Consider the following 24,707-nt stretch of genomic DNA (forward strand, 5'->3'; position numbering starts at 1 on the left):
ATTCATCCACATTTATGCATCTGGCTCCAAGATTTTTGTCACTGTTAATGGGAAAAATATCTGATGATTTAACCACCAGTTACACCTGCTATAAAAGTGATTTAAGTGCAAATGTTCTTGCAAGGTTGCCTCACAGTTCTGAAACCTGATCTGTCTGGATGTGGACGAGAAAGGCAAAATGAATGGAAATTATACAGATCGAGAGGCAGAGAAATTGGAGATGATGGGAGAAATTAAGCAGCAGAGGGCTGACAGAGGCTTACAAAAGGAAAGGAGCGATGTCGGCTGTGGGGAGGGAGATGCTCGGATAAAAAAAGAAAGAGAGGGGCCGTGTCATAACGCTGGTGGAGGGAAAATCTTTACAGTGGAACCTTAGAAAGACTGACTCAGTTCCCCAGGGGGCGGCAAAGGGGGACAGCTCACCTCCTAAGAGGGGGCGACAGGACAGGGCCCTCAGCTCGCAAACTCTCAAAGGGGAAGTCCACACAGAATGATTAATTATGCGGCACTCATTTTCATAATTAAAGCTTGTAACATCAAATTTTTTCCCCTGGGTCCTGTGAATACATAATGGCCACTCTGTTCTGCAAGAAATGGCGAGCTGTGAAAGACGTTGTTCTTAAAAGGTTCCCTTTTTCCAACAAAGAATTATTTCAACTAAAAATGTCACTTTTTTTTGGCAGCTTTGACAAATCCTATTTTATGATTTGAAGCTTAATTTGGGCCCGCGCATCCATCCATCCATGTTCTATTCAGTGACACGTTTTGTGTCATTTTTTGCAGCGTGTCGAGCAGGACGGACGGGACGTGTGCGCTGCAGGGATTTTGCTGTCAACCCTTTGCCCTCCTCTGTTCTGCAGTGCCTGCACTGGAGGAATAATTGGCACATTAAATTATTTAAAAACAGCCAGGGCACATTATCATAAATATTCACTTGACGTTCTGCTTAGATCAACAGTCAGAACCCAGAGCTCTGGGTGTGACTTCATGACATCTCCTGTGTGTGTGTGTGTGTGTGTGTGTGTGTGTGTGTGTGTGTGTGTGTGCATTTTGAGTGCCCAAGGGCTGATTGATGGACAGTATTTACAAACAAAACGTCCTCCCGTCAGTCAACGGAACTGAATGCAGACAGCATGGAAATGTCAGGCTCATGCACAGACACAGATGTGCACGTGAATCCACAGCGGACAAGGAAATGTCAGCCACACTCAGACTGGACACACTCACTCATGAACACACACACACACGCAGACACAGACACAGACAATAGCCCCTCGTCCGCTGTTACAAGTGTAACGCTAACGAACCTGTTTCTGTTCTCACCTGAGACGAGTCAATAATGACATGCTAATAAAGCAGAGCTGCTGATAACAGGTCTATTAGTGTCTATTAATGCTGTTTGACCGCAGACATCCAGGCCTCCATTACTCCGCAGCACAGCCACAGTGGCAGCTCTTGCGTCACTGTCCATCGAATACCAAACGCAGTGTGTGCATGTGTGTCTTTGTGTTTTATCCCCATAATATAATAGAGTGATAGGCGAGGCTAAACTGCATTTTCTTTGCTCAAATAACATCTGACAGGTTTAAAGCAAAACACTGTGACACCTCCAACTGTTTTCTTGTGCACACAGCATTCTTTCAGATAATGTGTTATCTGCCTGCCCAAAGTTGTTTCTGTGAATGCAGCCACACACTGTGGAAGGATATGAAAATGAAAATACAGAGCATGAGCTATAGGTTTTTGAAAATAATGTATACAAATATTATTACTGGGGTTATTCTGCATCTCTGCCAGAAAATCCAAACTTGATGCTAATTGGCTTGATTTTCAAAAAGAGAATTTGGGTGGTTCCCCTGCACCATCACTACAGTGAAATGTTGTTTGAAGCTTGCATACAATACGGTAAAGGCTTTAATATTTGCTTCTTAATACTGCATACAAATGTCTATCTTACAGCATTAGCTTAGAACTAAATTGTTGCTTATAGAAGAGTAGAAATCTTGGGGTTCCCAGACTGCACGGACTGCAAGTTCATCTCCATCACAAAGTGCATTCAAAGCAGTGTACTCCAGTGCAATGACAAAGCCCGTGCAAAGGCTTCCTTCCTGCAGTGCAGACAGAAATTAAAAAAAGGATCCTCTTCAGAACACATGCACACACTCATACGCAGTCTTACATGCACCCGCGCACACACGGAAATCAATAAAATGCAATAACACTGAGATAATAAATGCATGAATAATACAAAACACAAAATTTAACAGCAGCTGTATAAGTTAAAAAGCTTGTTCACGGACAGCGGCAAGTTCTTGTTAAACAGTCTTAGTGCCTGTGGATAAAACTGTCTCGGAGACGAGCGATGCCTGTTTTGATGCTATGGTTAGGCAGCCCTAATGGTAGCAGTGTGAATAAGTCATGACTTGAGTGGGCTGTGCCCCGGATTATACCCTGTGCCCTCTTCCTGCAGTGGCTGGGAACGATCTCTTGTGGCACCCGTCTGGCTATAATCACGGACGTCTGCTTAACACCCCTGTTCAGCCGCCTCTTTTTGATACGCATTACCAAACTATGCCATCTATCTACCTAGGATCTCTGTTTTTTGTTTTTTGTTCTTTTTTAAATCCTACTTAAGGAGAAATGTGGTTTGGTTGATTTAAAAACGTAGTAGAAAGTATGAAATCCTGTTCTATTCTCTCTGGGATTTTCCATCGCAGTTATCAAGCAGTTAGGCGGTGAATTGCGCAGTTAGGTGTGCTTTGAGGCACACGGGCCAGGAATAACCTGGGGAAACGACAGTCAGACAGTAATTACCAGTCTTCGATTGACTGATGTTGAAAGCAGTTAGAGATGAAAAGCCAAGAAAGGAGAGCTGATGGGGGGGGGGGGGGGGGATGACATGTCAATATAAATCCAGTTAAAATGTAGAGATGCGTGAGAAAATAGGCGTGATGATTTCAAAACATATTGACCGGAGAATGAAGGCTCCAACAATTTTCTCTGAACCAAATCACACCTGAAAAACATGCAGAGATGGCGACATTATCGTCGCTTCTCAGTATTCAGGATGACACGCGTGCTGTGACAGATTGCTCTCTGACACAGCACAGGGGGTGGATGTCTTGCTCCGCGGTTACAGCTGGCCTCTGTGGCATCTCTTTGGGCTCTCTGTGGAAGTTAAAAATAGTCTGCTGAGACTGGGAGTGCAATTTGTATTAACAGGCATTATTAACACTGGAGGCCAAAGAGCAAACTGTGAGAGAGAGAAAAGACAACTTAGTAAATGGCAGCAATCTTAAAGTAATTGTAAGTCTGTGCGAGTTAGGCTGTTGGAAGTTGGGCTGAAGTGACAATGAGAAATAGAGGACGGAGCTGAAGATTAATGCAAACACGTGACCAGAATTGCAAGTTAAAAAATTTGGATTAATGGGCTTAGTTTTTCTATGACGAAGACTGTTTACCATCATGTTTGTGAGACAATTCAAGTGACGTGTTTGGTAAGGAAGCGTCCATTTAAACACCATCATTTTACAGTGCAGAGATGAGTGGGTCCCTGTTTCTAGAGGTGCACTATCACATATACATGGATGGACAGGTCCGGGCATGGGCATGCAGGTATTGTGATTCTTACCCAAGGTTTCACCCTATCCCACTGATCAACATTTGGAGGGTGGAAACACACCGGGAAATGTAGCAACGCATCAGCAAAATGTGGGGAAGAAGCTGGATGAGGCAAGAATTGGTATTAATACTGTAAACGTTGTTATAAATAATACAAACAAGTGTTCAAGCTCAAGCACTGCAAAGGATAAGTAACCCACTCCGCTTTTAATCAAATCTTTTGGAACAGCTGTTATGACATTAACACACATTAAGTGGAAGTATTGAATTATGGGCACGTTTCTTCCAGCTCATCATGTTTAATGAAGGCAGAGTGTGCGCTGTGCTATTTCAAGGGGTTGCTCTTACCGATATCCACAGCGGCTTAGGTTTCCCCTTTCATTTTATTGAATTCCTATAGCTGTCCTGAGGCAGCAGCATAGTTGCATTTTGCATCTGCAGCCTCTGGTCACATCATAGCGGTGTGTATTTGTATAATTTCATACGCCTCATATAGTGTGCACCTGCAGTGTTAAGGTGCTGCTCGCTCATTTGCAATGCGTATTTCACACAGTATTGCAATGCTCTTACACAACTTTGCCTCACCTTTTTTCTCCCCGCAACATAACTGGATATACACAAGCAGGGCATTACACTTTGTGGCTTGTACTGTGGTACACAGCTTTTATTTTGCATATACAGAAACTTAAACTTCAAATAATTTGCACTTATCCTGCAGCAGCAAGGTGTAAAATCTGAGCAGAGTTTGGTGGTTTTGCTCTCTTCATAGAAAAATAATGGAGCTGTCAGCCTATGCAATCATTTAAACACATTAATCAGGTTATTGTCCTGCTTGCAGTATTTCTATGCATGTGTACATAGAGTTTGATCACACAGTGGCTGCTTAATCTGTTTCATTCAAACATTGAGACAGTCTGTTTGTTTGTACATATGAATGAGTCTTGCGGTCTTTGAGCTGCGTGAGGGCACACGCTCATGTGTACGTGCGTGTGTGTGTTTGCATGTGGGCCAGTGGGTGTGAGGATAAAGCGAGGGGTGACAAAACATAACTGACTTTTGATCTGTTGGTGTGTTGTGTGAGAGAGAGCAGCAGAGTTGCACTGCACAGTTTGCTCGTTGGCTCTGTGTCTTTGTGTGTCTGGACTGTGGAGGGAAGGAATCCATTAAGCTGTTTAACTCTGTGTGTGTGTGTGTGTGTGTGTGTGTGTGTGTGTGTGTGTGTGTCTCCATGGTTGAACCCATTAACTGAATAAATCATCCAGTGTGATTGCGGTGTCAAATGGGCTTGCTGAACCATTTCTGCTTTGCCCAGCAGTCCTAGTCCCCCTTTTTTTTTTTTAAAGTCATGACACACAAGTGCACAAGACCCAAAACTCACAGGCACAGCTAATTATTGATCGGCTGGAAATGTGACATCAGTCCTCGCACATCTGCATAACTGTCGATGCACGAAACACAAACAGATGCTAGCCAATGAGCAAATTAAATGCCACATGCTGATGTCATTAGATATAATTGAAGTTGCTGCAATCATTTTTGTATGTGTGGCAACTGCGCAGGGGGATTAACAAAAAAAAAAAGAAAAAATGCTCAAAGGTTGTTGTGTAGCTGACCTCTGTTGGGGTCAAACAACAGGGAATGTAAGAGTTGGCATGAAAGGATTAAAATTCTTTTTAGGGAATCTGTTACTCCACAAATCTACCTGTTCAAGTTCAACAAGGCAGATTGTTCATTGCTCTTGTGCAGCTGCCTCTGAGCAAAGCTTGGTGCCAGTGGAAGTTTCCGGTTTGATTCCTATTGAGAACAGAATACGGAGGAACGGGGGGATTTTCAAGCTGATTTCTACAATATTTGCCTTTCTTAAGGAAACGTATTTGGGGGTGATTCTGATGGTCGGCAAAGATTATCTGGGCAGCGTGAAGGGGTTCGCTGATTCAGTCTCACCCAATTTGGTTGGATTAGATTAGATTGATTTGAGCCGCTTCAGTGACAACATAATTGATATTTATGACCTGACATCTGCATTGATTAAGTCCAGGAGTGTGTGGGGTTTACAGATTCATGCCAGGAGTAGACAGTCCTTTACTGCTCCTGTGAGCAAAGTCAAGAGGTGAAAGGTCAGATAATCCTCAGGTAGTAACTGCATCTCACTATTCATGGCTTCACCCACATTCTTGCTTTATGATGCATTCAAAACTTTGTTACTGCACTTAAGGTTTCCATGGTGGTGGGGGGCAGAGTTGGGGGGATTGTCCTGAAGCCTGCTGTCATCTCCACAGTTTTGTGCGTATTCAGCTTCCGGCTGTTCTGACCACACTAGAGCGACCAGCTGTTAAACCTCCTGTCTGGATGGGGGGGGGGGGGTTCATTTGAATTTGAATTCATTTGCAAATTGATTGCTGATTGTGTTTGCGTACCCACAGAAGGATGCAACTGTCATATTCTGTTCAGTGTGGCCTAGTCATTATGAGATAGAATAAAACTAATCAAATCAACGTGACAAAGGGCTCACCGAAATGAAACTGACTGACAGCAAATCACAACAGAGTGGAAAATGTCAAGGACTGGCTAAGAATATTAGTGCTCCTCTGTCATTATATACTGGCAGCATAATAACTCATAATACGCTCTGTGGCGGATTCTCACTTTATGAAGCAGTGACAGTGGAATCACATCGTTAGCGCTTGCACCGAAACATGTTGTCCATACTTACACCGAGTCCAGCATGAAAATTTACTTTCAAAGATTTGTGCTATTTGTCCTTAATGACTAACGACGACCGCATGCACATGGTGAAAAGCGATGATCAATGTTGAAAGTTGCTCCCTCCGTCTCCATGACAATTTCATTATCATCAGTCACGACTTTTACATAACGTGTTTTGAGTCAGATTCTTCTGCTCCTCCGAACACTTTCACGCACGTCACTCTGCGTCACGAGGATCACGGCTCGTGTTTTCACAAGCTGCAGAAATATGGTGCAAGTTTAAGCGATAAATTGCTTGTTAAAATGGAAAGTAGTGTGTCAGACTGCAGATATCGGATTAGAAGCCCACATGTGCTTTGAGTATTTCACTGAAGGACACTGCAAGCCCTGATCTCCTACTGATTTCCCTGAAGTTTCTCCTCTAATAAACTATGATTTAGTTTGTCACACTGCAAAGATGAGAAGACAGACAAACAACCACGGTGTCATTTTGTTCAAACACAGTTAGGAGACCTCCCAGTCTGTAGTTTTTTTGAAGTTTAATAAGGCAGAGGTGGTGCTGTTTTCTATGACTTTCTTTCTTTCAATACCCCTTTTGAAATTGCTTACGGGAACCCCAGTCCAGCCCTGCTCTCAAATCATGCTGGTACCCTTCGGCAAGACATCAGGGCTGTTAAAGTTCCCTGGTTCGATTCTTATTAACAACTCAGTCCAGGGATCCTTTCACATCACACTTCACAACCACACAAGGTCTCACACACACAAACACACGCACGCACACACAGAGCTATCTGCCAAGATATACTTCCTGGTGGAGGTTCAATGCCATCGATGAGCTTGGCACTGAGACTAGACCCTGCTGCCCACTGGTTCTCTCTCTCTCTCACACACACACACACACACACACACACACACACAAGCCTTCCATCAATTCTATTTCATTCCACTGCAAAGCCTGTCTGTCTCTGTGCAGAGGTGGAAATACATTTATGGGGGAGGGATGGGCATCGGCAGAAAGGCTTGAGTGCATTGGGGAAAATGTGAATGAAGCCGAATGGAAATATGATTTAGATAAAATGTTGCAGTGACATAAGGGTGTTTGGTAATCCCACAAGTTATACCGAGGACCCCTAGAGAGAGCAGAGAGACACGGAGAGAAACAGGGGAAACAAAAGCAAGGGAAGCATAGAAGACGCATTGTCTCCTGTTTACCTGAATGACATTTTCCCCCTGGATTTTCCCCCATGAAAGCACACTGACAAGGAAAGAGTGGAGGTACAGTGTTTACCGGGGGAAAGACCAAGATAGAAGTAGACAATGGTAAGAATCACGCCTGTGTTTAATCAGGGAGTGACGATTTCAGCAGCTGTGGGGGATGGATGTGTGCGAGCGTTTGTCAGATTGCAGGCTTATGAATTCGAACTCTGTGGGGAAATAAGAGCGATGAGGTGGCTGTCGTGCCACAAGCAACACCCGCATGGAAATATACGATAGCGAGTGTGTCACCGCTGCAGCTCTCGCACAGTAGTACTCAACAGAATACAAGGGAGCAATACAAGCAGACGCAATCGTAAGTCATCTTGGGCACTGTTTGTTTCACTGGTGCAGTGTAGCGGTGGATGGACAGACAGTTGGACAAAGCCGGTTTGGATTTTGGCTTTCTGATTCGGCTCGATGCCAGTTGTTAATCAATCTGGTTTTTGAGCGGTCCCACAATGTCGTTCAGAGCATTGTTGCGGGATATTGTGGAATAATTTGGCAGGGGACATAATGACCACAGTGTAATTTATTTGTCTTTCAATGCAACACAATTAAGACGTCCCGTGGTTTAAGTTTCCACCTCGCTGCAGTGAAATACGAGTGGATTGAACATTTAAATGCTGTATATCTGTCAGGAAACACACGCGAAGCACCTGAAAAGAAAAAGCACGGGCAGGAGCATGAAGGAAAAGAGGCAGTGAGTGTTAAGAAGGTGATTTGTCAAAGAAGAGTTTGCAGGCAACAGAAGTTTCAGACATAATGATGTGTGAACTGAAAGGTGCTGCCTTCTTCTTCTTCTTCAGTCCATTAAACTGAGCTGTTCAAATGGTTGAAGGGCCAGTTTTAACATTTTGTCACTGATCTCTCAAAACCTGATATCCCTTTTTATTTTTGTTCATTTGTAATTTACTTGAACCAACTATTTAAACTATCATCCTCTCTACCTGAGATGTGGTACCAAAAAAAGTTTGTCCTGGTTGACGTCTGCTCATTTCTATATAGTTATTACATTTCCTCACACTAATATCTTCATATCTTTGTGTTCTTCTTTGGCAGGATGATTCCATCCAGCAGCAATGACTTCCTGGTTCGTGACCTCGCCGCCGGACGCAACTACGATCTGTGTGTCCTGGCCGTGTTTGATGATGTCATCACATCGCTGACAGCCACACGTCCTTTGGGCTGTCTATCATTCACCACAGACACAGAGTTCAGCCAGTGCCAAGCACTGCACAGCCACTTCCTGGGTGGCACTATGATCATCATCATCGGAGGGATTATTGTTGCCTCTGTGCTGGTTTTTATTATCATCTTAATGATACGATACAAAGTTTACAGCAACCAAGGGGCAGGCCATGGAAAAGCAGCCATTGCGGCAACGGCGGCGAGACCGCAGAGCAACGGACAAGGAGGGGGCGGACAGGTCCAAGTCCTCCCTCGCTCTGCCTCAAAAATGCCTGACAGTCAGGATGACCAGGCGTTAGCGCCGTCCAGGGCCATGTCACCTAGCAACACTCTGAGAGACACCGTGGCATTGGTCGAGGAGGAGGGCAGTGGACGGAGCATAATGACAAGGACTGACTCCTTGGCCAATGAGGAGTTGCTCTCGCCCACCAAGGCCCGCTTCTCCTCCAGGGTCAACATTGAGATGAAAAGCAGACCGCCATCTGTCGCCAAAGAGCCCACCTCCCCCAAGGAACTAGCAGGTAGTGGAGAGACAGATAGGGAGGAAGGGATGTAGACAGAGGAGGCAAGCAGCAGAGCAAGGAGCAAGCATTTCAGAAAGGTGGAAAGAAAGACTAAAAGAAGTTGACAGAGAAAGAGTGAGGGGGAGACATACAAAAAAAAAAAAAAAAAAAAACAGTCAAAGAGAAAGAGATGGTGGATGAGAAATAGACAATGTGCAATTGAGGGTGTGAAATTGAGCAAGACAATAATGGAGAGTGGAATAGTGAGAAACTGAGTGTGAACGAGAGAATGAATAAGAGAGATGCCCTCCTCATGCACTGGGAAGATAGTAAGAGAGGCAGAGGGTGTCTGCAGAGCTGGAGCAGCAACTTCACTTCACTTCACTCTTTTCTCTATGACTGTTAACCAATCAGGTCGTAGTTAAATTATCCTCCCTACAGTTTAGTGGTATTAACCAAAAACCCTGATTCCAGAACAGTTGAGATGATGAGAAAACCATAATAAAAAACAGAATGCAATCATTTGCAGGTGCAGGTTTGACAAAGTGTCCCCGAGCTCATGTAGTAATATCCTTTATCCAATCACGCGTTCACAAAGTGGTGAACCTCGCTCCATCCTCACTTGTGAACGACTGAGCCTTCCGAGGATGCCCCTTTCATACCCAATCCTATCACCTGTTTCCATCAGGGGTTGTGTAACTTTCCATCGCCCAAGCTCCTGCCTTTCCCACTTACGAGGCTTAATTTCTGAAGAATACAAGATGCGAACTCAAAGGCTTTAAAACTGTTAACAAGTTTAAGAAACTATTGAGTTTGTTTTGTTTGCCCAAGTGAGTCGTCCCCGATGCTGTGACTTGCCAGGATCTGCCCTTTCTGGGCCGTCTTCCAGCTGTTAGTTAGACTGTGTCAGCAGTGAAAGAAATCTGTAGGTTGGTGTTAGAGAAGAGATTTGATAATGCAGGCAGGATCAGCTACATCTATTCAGGTTAGCATTTGTTGTGTGTCCTCCACCAGAGTGCTACAAACTACTGGACTTTAAGCACACCGCAAAGACTTGTCTGCCGTTAAGACGTAAACAGAGAGCTAAAGAGTGGAAAAGGAGAGTTACTGCAGTACAAAAGAAAGGCTATTTAAGACTGGCTGAACTCCAAGACCCTAACTTCCATTTTATTGAAAGTTAAAGTGTCTTTAGGAAGTTAAAAAGTTCATATTATTATTTATCTCATCTGTGTGTCTTCCTTGGGAGAACAAACGTTTGTTACATGGTGTAAAAGACCCTGAAAAGAGGCTTATAAAAGCAACAAAAACTGTCCATTCGCTTCTATTCTGGGAATATTCTACTTTAATGTCTTTTCCTCATAAAAATACAAAAGCCCCCAAAAATCATAAGTTAAAAACAACACATTCTGACACCACTGTAAACGGTACAGGCCCCTTCAGTACAATATATGTATGAATGTTGTATAGACTCACAGTTCAGATTCTGGCCCTCGGGTGCTCTCTATATAAATCCAAGTGACTTTAGATTCAGCTGGAGTGTAACTGAACCCCTCTGGGATAAAAAGGAAGACGTATAATTCACAATGAATATCCAATACATAATGCACAAGACAACTGAAGCAGTTACAACTATTATAAATGTCCATACTGCAGTATATGTCAAGGTTGTAGTAGTGGAGGGTGAAATCAGCACTACTAGTAAACACCAGGGGCTGTAAGTAAACTATATACAAAGTTTATTTTCCAAAGTTCTTCACAATAATTACAAATACTAAAAGACCCAGGAAAAAAAGAAGGAAAAGACAGCAAGAAAAATACCAATAAAATATCTCAGAACAGGGTTTTATGATTTGTTATAAAGGAACATCCACACAAAAGACGACGGGGCGGCCTTGGCCAGCGTAGCCAAGATATGTGAAGAAAAATTGATTCTCTGACACTTAGAAATGAGAAAATCTGCGCCGCTTCCAAAAACTCATTTCTGAAGATGTTCCAGCGAGTGTAAATGACCGCTAAAATTAAGCACAGTCACAACCCACTTTGCAGCACTGAAATTGGTTAATTTCCAGCTTCAGAACTATTAGTCCGACTTGAGCTTCAGGCTCCCATTCAGTGTCTCTTGATCTCTTGGCTCTCTTGTCTGCTCGTGGATCAACCCCGTGTGCCAGCTCGAATGAAGTATTTGTCGATTCTACGGTCGTGGCCACTGGCTTGCTGACAGAGAGGACTAGCTGTCAGAAAGCTGGAGGACAGTTGGCGAGAGGGAGTGATTGATGCACAGTGCAGAGACATTTTTCTCCACTAAGATTGTAATAATTCATTTAAGATTGTCGTTGTGCATTCACGGTGTTATTAAGGCAGACGGTGAAAGCACAATGATGCGTGATTATAACATTATGATACACTTTTTCTTAAACATGCAAGATACTGATGGGAAATTGCTTTTATGTAACTCACTTATTGCCAGCAAAGGCTATTAGAGTAAACCTACGTTTTATGTAATCAGGCCCCGGTTCTCTTAATTCAAGCTGCTGAAGTTACTTGCACATGCTCACAAAGGCTGCTGGAAATGCTCAATGGTGCAATAACAGCAGGGATCCACTAGAGCATGTGAATTTTTCTTTTTGGCTAGATTTTCCATGTACTAAGCCCACTCCAGTGTACTTCCCCTTTAACACTAATCCACTCAGGAAATTGGGATTTCATTAGAACGAATAAATGGAGACACCATTCCATATGAGTGGCTTAAACAGCTGAGTCGAAATACTTTATCAGCCGCTGATATGTCATTCAATTGGCCTCTCTGAATGGGTTGAAATGAGGTGTCATTGAGCCTCACGTTGATAGCAGACAGGAGACGGGAGATCTGTGCGGAGCGCGGCGGCTTAGCCGGAGAGTTCAGGGAAAGTTTTCACCTTCACAGACTCTGTCAGATCGGCAGTCAGTCTGACATTTATAACACAATTCAACCTGCTGGACATTTGCCCACATCACAGACTATAATTACGGCACGAAAGAAGAGCTGCACAGATTTCCGATGCCGTCAAGTGGCACGCTAACAGCCTAGCATGGATATTATGACAGAGTTGTTGTAGTTGCTTGTCTCACCTGTGTTTGAGGGGTAGTTTGTGCACATGTAGTGCTCTGAGAGGTTGATGACCGAACCGAAAAGAGAGGGGTTGATGGGTGCTCATCAGGGCTGTACCGGCGACAACTGTGCAAACTGGGATCGAGAACTTGTATTCTGGTGTAGCATTATGATGCCACCATATGAAAAAAACTCCCCAATAGGCCTAATTAACAGCTCTAACCTTGTTTCAACCTTCGCTGAATGAAGCGTGTCAGTCAAAGGAGCTTCCAAAGAGCGTCCCAGACTACAACAAGAAACAAACAAGACAATTATTAGAGTTTTTGTTTTGACACTTTACCCTGGGAGGAAAAAGTTACCGCTGGCCTTTGTGTTCTTTGTTTCCTCTCTTTGATTCCAGGATCGTTGGCACTTTGAGGGCAACCTGCAATGAGGGATAATACTCATGTGTTTGCACAAAGGCTGTTGGGGTTTCTCAGGGTGTAGCTGTGCCTGTGATGTGTTTCACTGGTTGGTGCATTGCAGAGAAAGACAACATTGATCTGATCAGAGAGGGAGCCGCAGTGAGTCAGAGCGCCTGAGGAACAGAGCAACTGACAGATACACAAAGAGGCCCCATTAAAGGCCCACGGTTGTCAAAAGTGTGACCCAACATGAAAAAATAGGCACATTGTGGGTGATAATTTTCCTTTTGTTTGTTTGCTTTTCATAGACTGTTGTGTTCCCAATGGGACAATACATACACATTTTTTTGGTTTAAATCCCATTGTTAAATATTATTTCAGAAAGTCACTCTTGGATTTGTCTTTCTTTTTTTTTAAGGGAAAACAGGTTTCCTTAAAGTTACATGATAAGAAATTGGAATTTGGCCCCATAAACGTCTAGATTTTCAAGTTTTGATTGCAGAGATTGAAATAGTTATTGGTTTTTCTAATCATTCCTACTGTTGCAAAAGAAATAGGGACAAAATCCACTGAGTCACTGAAGCTAACATGGATTTTTAGCAGTCTACATTTGGGGAATCAAGAGGGGATCTTCCAGAGTTTACTCTCCTTTTGGCACAAAATCATGTCTTTGTGTTTCTACTGTATCCCCTGCCATGGCTCAGCAGGGGCACACTGTCCACAGAAGCAAAGAGAAATATCCTACAAAAAAAGACAATAAATGGATCTTCTGCAGAACTTTTAAATGCATTTTCTGCACAGGTGAACTGTGATGTTTGTCCTTTACTGTGCAGCTGCACAGGCATGAATACAGCCAACCAATAACTTGTTCAATATTAGTGAAATAAATAGTAATATTGAGCCAATTCTTGAATTGAAAATAAATCAACCACTAAATGCGAAGACAGTGGAGAACATTTTGTGCCTTGTAGTGTCGCCTTGGAGCTTGAGATCTAGCTCGTGACAGGATGCTGCATGTGGATTCAGATTCAGAGTGGCTCTTTAACCTGAATACTAAGTGGGGAATTTTCCACCAGGATTAGCAGTAATTATATGCTTGACACAAACATATTGAGATTATGTCAAGCAAAGTGCTATTAGTTCAAGAACAGCCAACCAAACATTGAGTACGAGTGTGTGTAATGTATTAATCGCGTTGTGAGGAGAGAAATCTCTTTACACAGTCACATTGTCGGGACGCCTCCAGGTAAAGCATAAATTTTGAAGGGTTAAGAATCACATTTCGGCTAATTCTAGTGCAAGTCAATGCAAAGTCCTCACGGTGATGCAAAACAGGTGTTTGTCCCAAATCCCTGTGGGTCTGTGCATGCATGTGTGTGTGTTGTTATGTGCAGGGTTTAACCACCTCCAGCCGATGCAAATGCTCCCATACGGTTAGGCCAGACAGAAAATAGTCGAGGATAACGCAAAGATGTGTGCGACCGTGTGTGAAGTGCAAGTGTGTGTTCTCCCCATGGCCCTGCCATGACCCTGTAGCCTGTCTGTCCTCCATGTATTTTAATCTATCATCACTCCTCCCAGTGTCATCCCGTACGCCCGGCCTCATTCTTCACCGCCGTCTGTCTCTCTCAATTTATCTCTCAGAATCTCCCTCTCTCTTGCCCGTCCCGCTGTGTTTCTCAAGCTCTCTCCGTCACGTTCCCTCATCTTTCTCCTTTACCAGCTTTCTGACTGTACTGACAGTTTTTGCTCCCCCCCCCCCCAAATCCATTTTTTAGTCCTGTTTTGCTGCATCTGTGTCTGTGTTCTTCACAGTTTCTCATTGTTTCTCTCATGTCTCTCTCGCTGTGCTTCCTTCTCTCTCTCCATTTCCATCTCTTGGACGCCTCCAGCAGCAGACGTCAGGCGGCCTCATAGTGTCGAATGGAGAGACTTTCAGATCTGAAGGTCTCTTGGCCTCACAAAGAGAGCGCGCCAACACTACACCCAAAGAGTAATGACTGGCACTTAAAACTTGAGCACTTCCTGGATTTGTTTTCCTATAGTCTTCCTTCAGTTTCACCTTGTGTCACTACTCCTCACCATCTGACCCCCCCTTTTGGTTGTTTCTCACTTTCTGGACGTGTCAGTTCGCACAAATAACAAAAAACATATCTTGTTACTTTCCTCTACTTGTTTTGTGGGCTGAGGTTTCGAGGTATCCATCCTTTAGATTCCTGCCTCAATCCTAATGCAATGAAGCAAGATGGAATTTCAGCTGTGGTGCTCACGGCATCGAAAAGCTACCTTTGAGATGTGCCATCTCGTGTTCAAGGGCACCCTGAAGGACAATAATACAATTTAATCACAACACGACAAAAGATTGAACAAAAACCAAAATAAAAACAAGATAATTAAACGATACTGAATGTGAGAAAAAAACAAGAAACAATAGGAAAGAAATGTGAGGATCTGATGCTTTTTTTTTGTCACATACTAAGACAATAAACTGAATATCTGAGTTTTGGACTGTTGGTCACATAAAAAAAGCAATCTGAATTGTTAATCTGAATTTGTAATCAGCGGATTCATTGGTGATGGAAATGGCTGCCGTAGCACTGAAAATATCCCCTCACACTGAACAGTTTTCCATTTTCTTCTGAGGAAGTAGTTCCTGAGAAAATTCAGGCTTATCTCAAGCAACATGGACACTTCTGAAAAAAGATTTGATTCTGTGTCATTTCTAAGTGTAATTTCTTTGTGCTACAAGCAACACAAACAAATCCATTCAACTTTACTGCATGTAAGGGTCGAGGCAGGATTCTCAGGGACAAGTGTCTCTACATGGTAAATGGACTGCAATTGACAATTGGTCACTCGTTCACACACACACACACACACACACACACACACACACACACACAAACCGATTGGCTGCCACTCAAGGCGCTGACTGATCCATCAAGAGCAGCTGAAGGTTCGGTGTCTTATCCAAGGACACTTCTACATGAGGCCAGGAGGAGTCGGGGATTGAACCGCCAACTCCTGAGCCACAAGCTGCCCCATTTGAGCAAATGAAACCCACCTGCATTAGAAAACTATCAGCATGGCTAGACACCACTAGAGGAAGTGACTTTTTCCTGTAATGTGGGTGAACTGATCCTTTAACTCTTTTCCTTTCTTTTCATTTCACATTCGCGGGCTCTTTCATTTGTCCTTGAAACTCTTCTTCCCTCTTTCCCATCCACCCTTTGCTCCATATTTCTTTCATCTGCCTTCTTATTTCTATTCTTTCCATTCTTCCTGATCCTTCCCTCCCGGTCTCATTTCTGCTGGCGCATCCCTTTTTCTCCAGTGCTCTGTTTGCTTTACACTGTTTATTTTTAATCCTGTAATACCTCTCGTTTCCCTGTCTGTTTTCAATTTATAACACCTTTGTCTGCGTTGTTATTTTTCATTTCCTATATCCTTTCCATCCATCTCCTTACCACTCACACTGCGTTATCGTCTTCCCGTACCGCCCTCTCCTCTCTGCTCTCCCATCTCCTTCATCCATCTGCATGGTACAAGGGTGATGGAGGAGAAGGGAGGAGGACGAGAGGAGGATGATGGAGGAGAAGACAGGGGAGATGTGCAGTGGTTGTGATGGATGAATACAGTCTGAGGCATTAAGAAGACTCTGCTTCATTCTTAAACTGACACAATAAGCACTGGCTGTACATAAATGCAGTTAAGAAATATTCCTCCTGACAAATACATTTAAGAAATGCTCTCCTGACAAACACGCGCATTACAAATAACAGCTGCGGCAGTATACCGCCACAGCAAGGGCAGCTTCATCACTCCATGCTTTCTCGCTCTACCTTGTCAGCACAACTCGCTTATGCAGGTATTTGTTGTATCTCCTGACTGTACGGCAGTTACACTGTCAAACAACTCTCACTGAAGAAAAACATCTATAAAGGTTAAAAAGTGAAGCGTTTTGACATATGAAAACCTTTGCTAGGTCAGGGGTATGTCACGTCTTACATGTTTTTCCATTAGTCGTGAATACACACACACCTCCACGCTTCCAGCTGCATATGATGCGTCACCGCATCTTTAAAAACCTAAAAAAAACGATTAAACAAGCAGACGCCTACTGATTTGTGAGTCCTTTTTATTTGTTTGGCTATGAGAAAAAGTCTGGCGTTACCACAAAGTCAGGAGAAAACATGACATGTGAACTTTAACTTTATAACCTTTAGTTTCATATTGTTCCCTTTTCTTCTGTTTTCCCTTCAGAGGTACTCACTCATCAAAAATACTAAAGTTTTCTCTCTGAACATGAGCTTTTCTCAAACATTCATGTTATGACAGACGTTACAAAAAGACAAATGAGATGCTGCAACACTGAACAAAAGACGTTCAAGCAACCTAAAGTCAAACTGTTCTCAATACGTGTTGTAGGCAGTGATGTTCCTTCTTTTATCATTGGAATCGGTGCTAAATTGTGTCTCTTAGACCTCTGCTGTTTTAAACATTTAGTTCCTAGAACTTTGGTTTTCTAACCTTTTCTCAAGACCTAAGGCCTTTAGACACCGGGGAAGTGACGGAGAAACAACACAGAAATGCAAAATACTCGCCAGCAATGCAAATTTGCAACAATCTACTTTTTGCCACCTCAACACTCTTCTGGTGAGCTGTCTTATTGGCTGTGACATCGTTACCTTGCTACCACCTCTACGACATCCAAGAGTAACGACAAAAACTACTTAATACAGATTGATAAGAAACACAATCAATCAGCGTGTCCGCCATTGTCATTGGGAGTTATGACCACGCGATGTGACCGGCTGATGCCTTTGTTTGTTGTGCAAAAGCTCAGAGAAATCGACCTCGTTCCAAGAAAAAAAATAATATTAATTTTCTGTGTGAAGGCACTCATGACAAAAACAACCGTTGGGAAAAACATACTTGCAAATTAACCACCCCGGTCTGTAAAGGCCTTACGTGTTTGAGTCCAGATCCCTATAAATTGTCTTTTGACTTCCTGATGTTACCCTGACCCTTGTTCCTTTTTTTACCTGATTCAGCATATTTCATGTTCTCCTTTAAAGTATTTGTGTTCTTGCTCTCCTGTTTTCTAGAACCCTGATGATGTTGTTCTGAGTGGAGGATGTGGAGAACATCACCACCAGGGAGAAGCTGGTGAAAACTCTGAAGAAAAAAAAAAAAGGCCCTATTGCTCCTCTCCTGTATCTCCTGTTTACTGTACCCATTACTTTCTTTCCATGGATATCACGGGGTTATAGACCTGCACTGTCTGGTTTACTTTTAACTGCTAATGTTGGTTCTCGTGTCTGGACTGGACAACCATGCGAAGGCCCGGGTCTATTTGGCTGTTTGTTGGCCGGTCGCTGCAGGATCCAGCTTGTCGGTGTGATCATCATCAAATTTTCCACTTTGGAACATGTGTATCAGTGTGGAAGTGGATACAGCGAACACAGATCATTTAGAGAGCGACATAAAAAGGCGTATGGATGTGTCACAGAATAAAAATGGACTGAAAATGTGAATGAACTTCTCACCATCTGGAGCAGGGTCGACATGCACGGACGGATCCCGAGTGAATGGTAAAAACAGACGGATGCATCGATAATCACACTCGAGCTGGATATACAATATGTCTGACTGCACAAACAGAAAGGGAATAATGTCACACGGAAAAGCACCTGGGCGGGTCTGCTTTTGGATATGAACATGTGTTACACACTCAAACAATAATGGCTCACTATTTCTGCAACTAAACATAAGTCCACTTTATCAATCCATGTGGAATAATGCAATCCTGTGAGCTCAGCTGATCCTAGCTGGGCTGAACTGGAGCTGGATCTTAACCTTGCCTGGACCCTCTTTTCTGCCAATCAGAAGTCTATAAAGCACATACAGCGTATAGGGGAACTTAACTGAACTGGTTTGACCTGGATAGACCTGAATAAACCTGGCCCCAGTGGAGCCTGAAGTGGAGTTGTACACTGCTAGAGGATTCAGACTGTGCAGTGATCTGATGCAGACTAAAACTGGACTAGACTGGACAGGCCTATTATCTACTGGTCTAGTCTGTGTATTCCACTGCTCTTGTCCAACACTCCCTGCTCTCCACTGGACGGGACTGGTGAGGACCTCGCTGACCTTTACCAGCCTCTCTCACATCTCTCCGGACCCACTTAAGCAGGTGAGTAATCTGCAGATTAGCCCATGAACCTAACCAAACAAACAGCCAAATGAAGAACTTCTCTCGCCCAAAGATATGGCCTCATTAATTAGTGTGACATATGGTAACCCACTGGCAGTCACCTTGGCCGTTCACCAATTTTGAGTCCTGCCCCACAGTTTAAGACACACTTGCACTTTGCAGTGTCTGCTCCTGCCGCGAGTGGTCTGTAACCTAATGAGGGCAGCGCCTTAACGAGCACCATCTAATTGCTGTCAGCTAGACAATTAGAGAGGCACCTTGGCTAAACGATCCACTTCGTTACAACTCTCCACCGACAATATCACAACAGGCGACAGGAAATGCATCCCCCCCTCCTGTTTGTTTCTTGCTCTTTTCGTGTCTGAGTCACTCATTATGACCTGCTCCTCTCTCCACCTCTCCTACTGCCCATCAGACGCCTGTTGGGTTTGTCTCCTGCCTGCCTGAGGCAGTGATCGAATACTGGTGGAAAATATAATATGCCAGGAGAGGATATGGTTATCAGCTAACACCACAGCCTCAGGGATGGACTTTGCCTCTACAAAGTGGGGGGGGTCAGCGATGTCTCTTTAGCTATGGACAGAGACTGCTGTCTGATGTTGCAGAATCGCAGAACTCCCCAGGTTACAGAGATTCTCGCTGTCAGGATGAAGTGACACATTTATTACAGATAATCAACAGCATATTCTGTTAAGTAGTCAAGTTTGAGTAATCTACTTAAGCTCCCCACTGACTGGAAATTGCCTGAGTTATAAACCTTAACTGAGTGATACATTTCCAGAAAAAAAATAGCCTATTAAATGTGCCATTCCTACATGAATGTGGGTGTAACTAAAACAACACACACAGCAGTAGTTTATTAGAGCCCGAACTGATCGGCCGTGTATATTCCTGCTGTTGCAACAGGTAATATGTCAATTAACAACTAAAGCGGTCTCTACTGGACTTCGATTGATTCCACAGAATGCACTCTGTCTTATGTATATATAGTAATTATCATTGAATATAGTTATCTGAATTACTCTCATCATGCATGAATATGTTTCCCCTCATTCTAAAATCTGTGTAACACTAAATCTGATTCATTGTTTGTGCAGTGGTGTTAAATAACTAAGTACATTTAATTTGTTTTCTATTCCTCTTAATATTTTACTTGACAATTTCAATTAAATTTTACAACGGCAAAAGATAATTTATGCCATCTTTGGGGTTTTTTTTTTTTGAACATGAAAATGAAAAGAGGAGCAAAGAGGATGGGATGATGAGGAACATTACAGAGCTACTGGTCTCCACATTACCACTTTCCCAAAGCAAACATACAAAACAGGAAAGGAAAGCCAAGTCATAATCTACCGTTTTATCAATTCATGTTTTTATTTGTGTGGTAATTTCATTTTGATATCTGTCCTCAGTGGACTCATGCACAGCATCCTATTATGCTAATATAAAATCTGTAACAACCAAAGATGTGCAGATAAAATACTAATAAAACAGGGATCTCTGTTATGTTTTGACTAGACACTGAACCAAAGATGTTATTTTCTCCAGTAAGGGATGGTTACAAGATGTTGCAGGGACCACCAGTAATGACACCCATCTCCAGTTTGAACCTTCAATATCAAAGTGACATACCAACTTTCATTGGTCATGCAGTGATAACAGCAATGAATCAGTCAGTCTTTCTGGTCCTGTACACACACACACACGAGTGGCTGTCACACCTATGACCGTGTAAGTGTGTGTAAGTGTGCAGTGTGTCCTCAGGACAGCATGAACACTGTGAGTATGATTGCAGATGTCAGACACCAGAAGCAGTTTACACAAACAAACATTTCCTCTTGTTGTTGTTGCTGGTCATTGTTTTAACCATCTTGTCCATTTCTTACACACACACACACACACACACACACACACACACACACACACACACACACACTAAAAGCATGGTATAAAAATAGATCCCACATGACAGAAGAAATAGCTCCATAAAGTGCCCTCTGTTGTGTTTCAAAGTTAAAGGAGCGTACAGAGCTATCTTCTCTTTTTTTTTTTTTTTTTTTTTTCCTACTTTGGTCGCAGTTGTTGCATTCATTGACAAAAAGTCTGACTGGATCATAAGCTGCATTTTTAATTTTTCATCTGAGCGACAAGCTCATTAGCTGGGGGGAAGGTATCACGGTGGAATGAATGGATTTTAACCTGTAGCGATTTATAATATCTAACTCATCATCGCAAAAGTAATGATATGTTTTGTTACACCGGAGGGATGAGGCGCCAATGCGAGAACAGGAAAGGACATCTGATTACTGTGATCTCCTTTGGTGCAATCAATACGGTTGCCACGCCAAGGAAATGGGTTCATTTCATTCAAACTTTCAGGAAAGTTTTAAAGGTTGAACCCATCTGGCACTGTACAACCTCTAAAAACCTTTCCTTGGCATCCCATTAGCTTAAAACAATGATGATTTGCATGTAATCATCAAACATTACACTTTAATATAACATGTTTTTCACATGTTACCTTCCTGTTTGAGTCATGTGAGGCTACATGAGTAAAAATGCATCATGGTTACATCCAGATCTCTGCGCATGAGAAAAGTCTGCACCATCGCCTCCACAAATAAATCCTTCCTTTCTCTCAGTCATAAAAGTGAGTGAAGCTTGCGAGACACCTTGATAATGATGATGATGGATGACACGCCGTACCCTCCTCCCTGACACCGTTCACTGCTCTTTACTCCTCCCTAAAGTGGTCACCAAGGCATATTCAGAGCTGAAATCTGTCCACCTTTTATGATTACAAATATGGGGAGTGTGAGGCGGCCATGCAGTTTGTACACCAACTGCATTTTCGTGAAACTCTCAGTGCGTGTGATGCTTCTGTGCTCACTCCTCTAAGCTCTGCTAGGAAAGCACTTGAAATGTGCCAAATTGCTTTTTTGCCAAGATTAGATAAGAACAATACCACTCACATACTTGTTAAATATACACCCAGCAGCCAGTTAGCTTAGCTTATTTTTTCTTAGCTTAGCATAAGACTGGAAACAGATGGAAACCACTAGCCTTCATATGCATATAAAAATGAGAAATTGGGGGCAGGATTTCTTGGCTGGACGTTTCTGTTTCCCTGTTTTCAGTCCTTATGCTAACCTGAGCTAAACAGCTGATGGCTGTAGCATGTCTTTAACTGATGAGATTGCTATATTCTTCTCTTGATCTTATTTCCCAAACTAATCCTTTAAATGTGTTCACTGATTGTGTATTACTGTGTATTTCTCTGCCACAGACAGATTTGTAGAGAAAAGAGAATTTTTTTATGCAGTTCAGCCTTTCAAATCCACGAGGATTATCTGCTAATCATTTCACTTGATAATGTCAACCAGGTGTGTGTCTGATATTGCACCACGTCTCTTCAGTTAAACACTGCACGCGAACTGCAGCAAAGCCTTGTTTCACTCAGTGTGACAGCCTCCATCTGTGGCCATTTTGCAGCGGCATTTACGAGTCCCGATCAACCATTCAGTTTTTTTCATGTATGGAGGCTAAAACAGGCGCAGTGAGAAACACGAGGACTGGAGTTGTTATTACAACCTTAATGTTGAGAAGATACAGTGTGCTCCCTCTATGTGGCCTGATGGGCCATGCTGTGACTTCAATTTAAGCAGAACGTCACATCTGGCAGCTGATGTGGCAGTGATGTAGGTAGACGTGGCCATGCATCCATTGCTGCATTTGAATAAAACTTTCTCTCACACACACATACACACACACGCTTACATATCTAAAAATGCCCCTGGGCTCTCAGACACATCACCGCTGGACCCTGCGCTCATTACACTTAGCTTTCCAGCTGTGTGAGTGAGAAAGATTCGGAAGAAGAAAAGGAGAGAACACGCATGGAGCCTATATGCAAAGAGACTGTGTGTTTCTCTACTGTACAAATGTGTGTGCGCGCCCCAGTGTTGTCTGACCTGTGGTGATGTGAGATGAGTGTCCTACAAGCGTATGACAAGGTGAACGATGCCTGCGGCACAGAGGAGAGGAGGGAAAAAGGAGGGGGAGAAAAGATAAAAGTGGCAAGGAGGCAAGGAGAGAGCACAGGAAGTGGGAAGAGATAACAGAGACAAAGGAATAGATGGCGCGTGGATGGGTTCAGATGGACTGGGAGTAGGGGGGAAATGTGGGAATATTGGGAGGAAATCTTAAAAACAGATCATACAAGAGAGAGAAAGAAGCGGGAGGAGGAGGGTTCAGCGATATAATTCAAAATTAGCATACACACGCTTGTTCATTGTTGGCTGACACGGTGTCCTGATATGTACGGGTGCTCCTGCGATGATCTCCACTGCGCCGATATGGCTTCTGGAATCGAACTGTTCCATGGGGAGAGAGGCTGTGCAAGATTTAGAAACAGCTTTATGAAGAAAAAAAAAAAAAAAGAGGAGGTAAAGGAGGAAGGGAAAAGACAAGGATTAAAGAAAAGTAGGAGGAGGAGAACAAGGAGAACTCGGAAAGAAGTGGAATAGAGGGGGAAACGGACGGAGAACAGCGAGTGGGATGTGCGGAGGATTACTCAGCGTGCATTGAGCTGCAGCTGTATTGTGCTGTGAGGTGCCTTTGGTCACTCGGAAAGAAAACACGGTAGTATGAATAATAGATGACACAACATATACACGTACAGTGCATATTTATTTTCGTGCGTATCTATTGTGTTACTCCTTTTCCTCCTGTAAGAAAAAAAAAGATCTTGACAGCGAGGCACATGATCCGCTCAGCTGAACAAATGCGTCAACGCGCGAGTCAGGAGAGATGTTTCGCGGAAAGTTCCTGAGACCTCCCATTGATAGGCGCGTGTTTGTGAGGAGGGGGCATGTGTTGATGCTTCCGCGTGAATGAGCGTGTCCCTCTTTGAACGTGCAAGTTATTCTGCGGATGGATTCACGTGTCAGTCACACAAAAACTTTCTGCCAGTCGCCCACCCAGGAGAGGCATCTGGGAAGCTGTGAATACTAAACTACCCTGAAGTAGCCTCAAAAAGGGACAAAAAAAAAAAAAAAAAAAAGAGGCAGCTTTCTGGGCGGTGTTCAGCACTAAAATGTGAGCACCACAGGGATTTGTTCTGCAAAAGATCTTGCTCTCAGTGTCCCAGCGTCAGTTTGTGAAGGTCAGTAGCTCAGCATATTCAGCTGTTTGAAAGCACTGCTGTCAATTTGTGTATTCAATAAAAGTCTACAGCCCGCCAACCTTATCCAATCAAATAAAGTGATTTCAGAGTATGAATTTTAAAGCCCAAAACATGAACTCTGATGACTCCCACTTTGGAATATTACTTCAGCATACAAATGCTTTTACACTGATCTCAGGATATTTGCACCATTTCTTGACAATGAGAACAACACTTGAACGATGAACCAGTGCTGAATCTACAGGACGCTTTTCTTGGTTGTGTACATTTTTTTTTCTCCTTTTTCCATTAGAGCACACCAGATACATGCACGCACTGCAGCACATAAAGTGATTTAAACTTCTAGTTCGCTGCAGCAGAATGATCGTTAATTGGCACTGAGAGCCTGGGATGCAAATTAGCGAGCAGCGATTATATTTATAACCATTTTAAAAATTAAACACGATAGCCACTGAAACTGGCTGACATTTAGTGATACACGAACCTGTGAAAGTCAATTGTGTTGCCACTGAGAGGGAGGGAGCATTGGAGCAGCGGC

General features: G+C 43.2%; 1 protein-coding gene across 2 annotated transcripts in view; it reads left to right on the plus strand.

The window, feature by feature from the left end:
• The window catches only part of LOC143323143 (leucine-rich repeat and fibronectin type III domain-containing protein 1-like protein), a 164,205-nt gene that overhangs the window by 134,424 nt on the left and 5,074 nt on the right, over positions 1-24,707 (plus strand). The window contains exons 9-11 of one of the 2 annotated variants that reach the window (XM_076734807.1): positions 8,644-9,293; positions 14,660-14,760; positions 17,876-17,984. In XM_076734807.1, the coding sequence (XP_076590922.1) occupies positions 8,644-9,293; positions 14,660-14,712 (703 nt within the window). In that variant the 3' untranslated portion in view covers positions 14,713-14,760; positions 17,876-17,984. Of the gene's footprint in view, positions 1-8,643; positions 9,294-14,659; positions 14,761-17,875; positions 18,964-24,707 lie in introns of those variants that run through there. The other variant, XM_076734808.1, reaches the window with a different exon arrangement.

This window comes from Chaetodon auriga, chromosome 7, assembly GCF_051107435.1.
Source record: "Chaetodon auriga isolate fChaAug3 chromosome 7, fChaAug3.hap1, whole genome shotgun sequence".
Taxonomy (NCBI): domain Eukaryota; kingdom Metazoa; phylum Chordata; class Actinopteri; order Chaetodontiformes; family Chaetodontidae; genus Chaetodon; species Chaetodon auriga.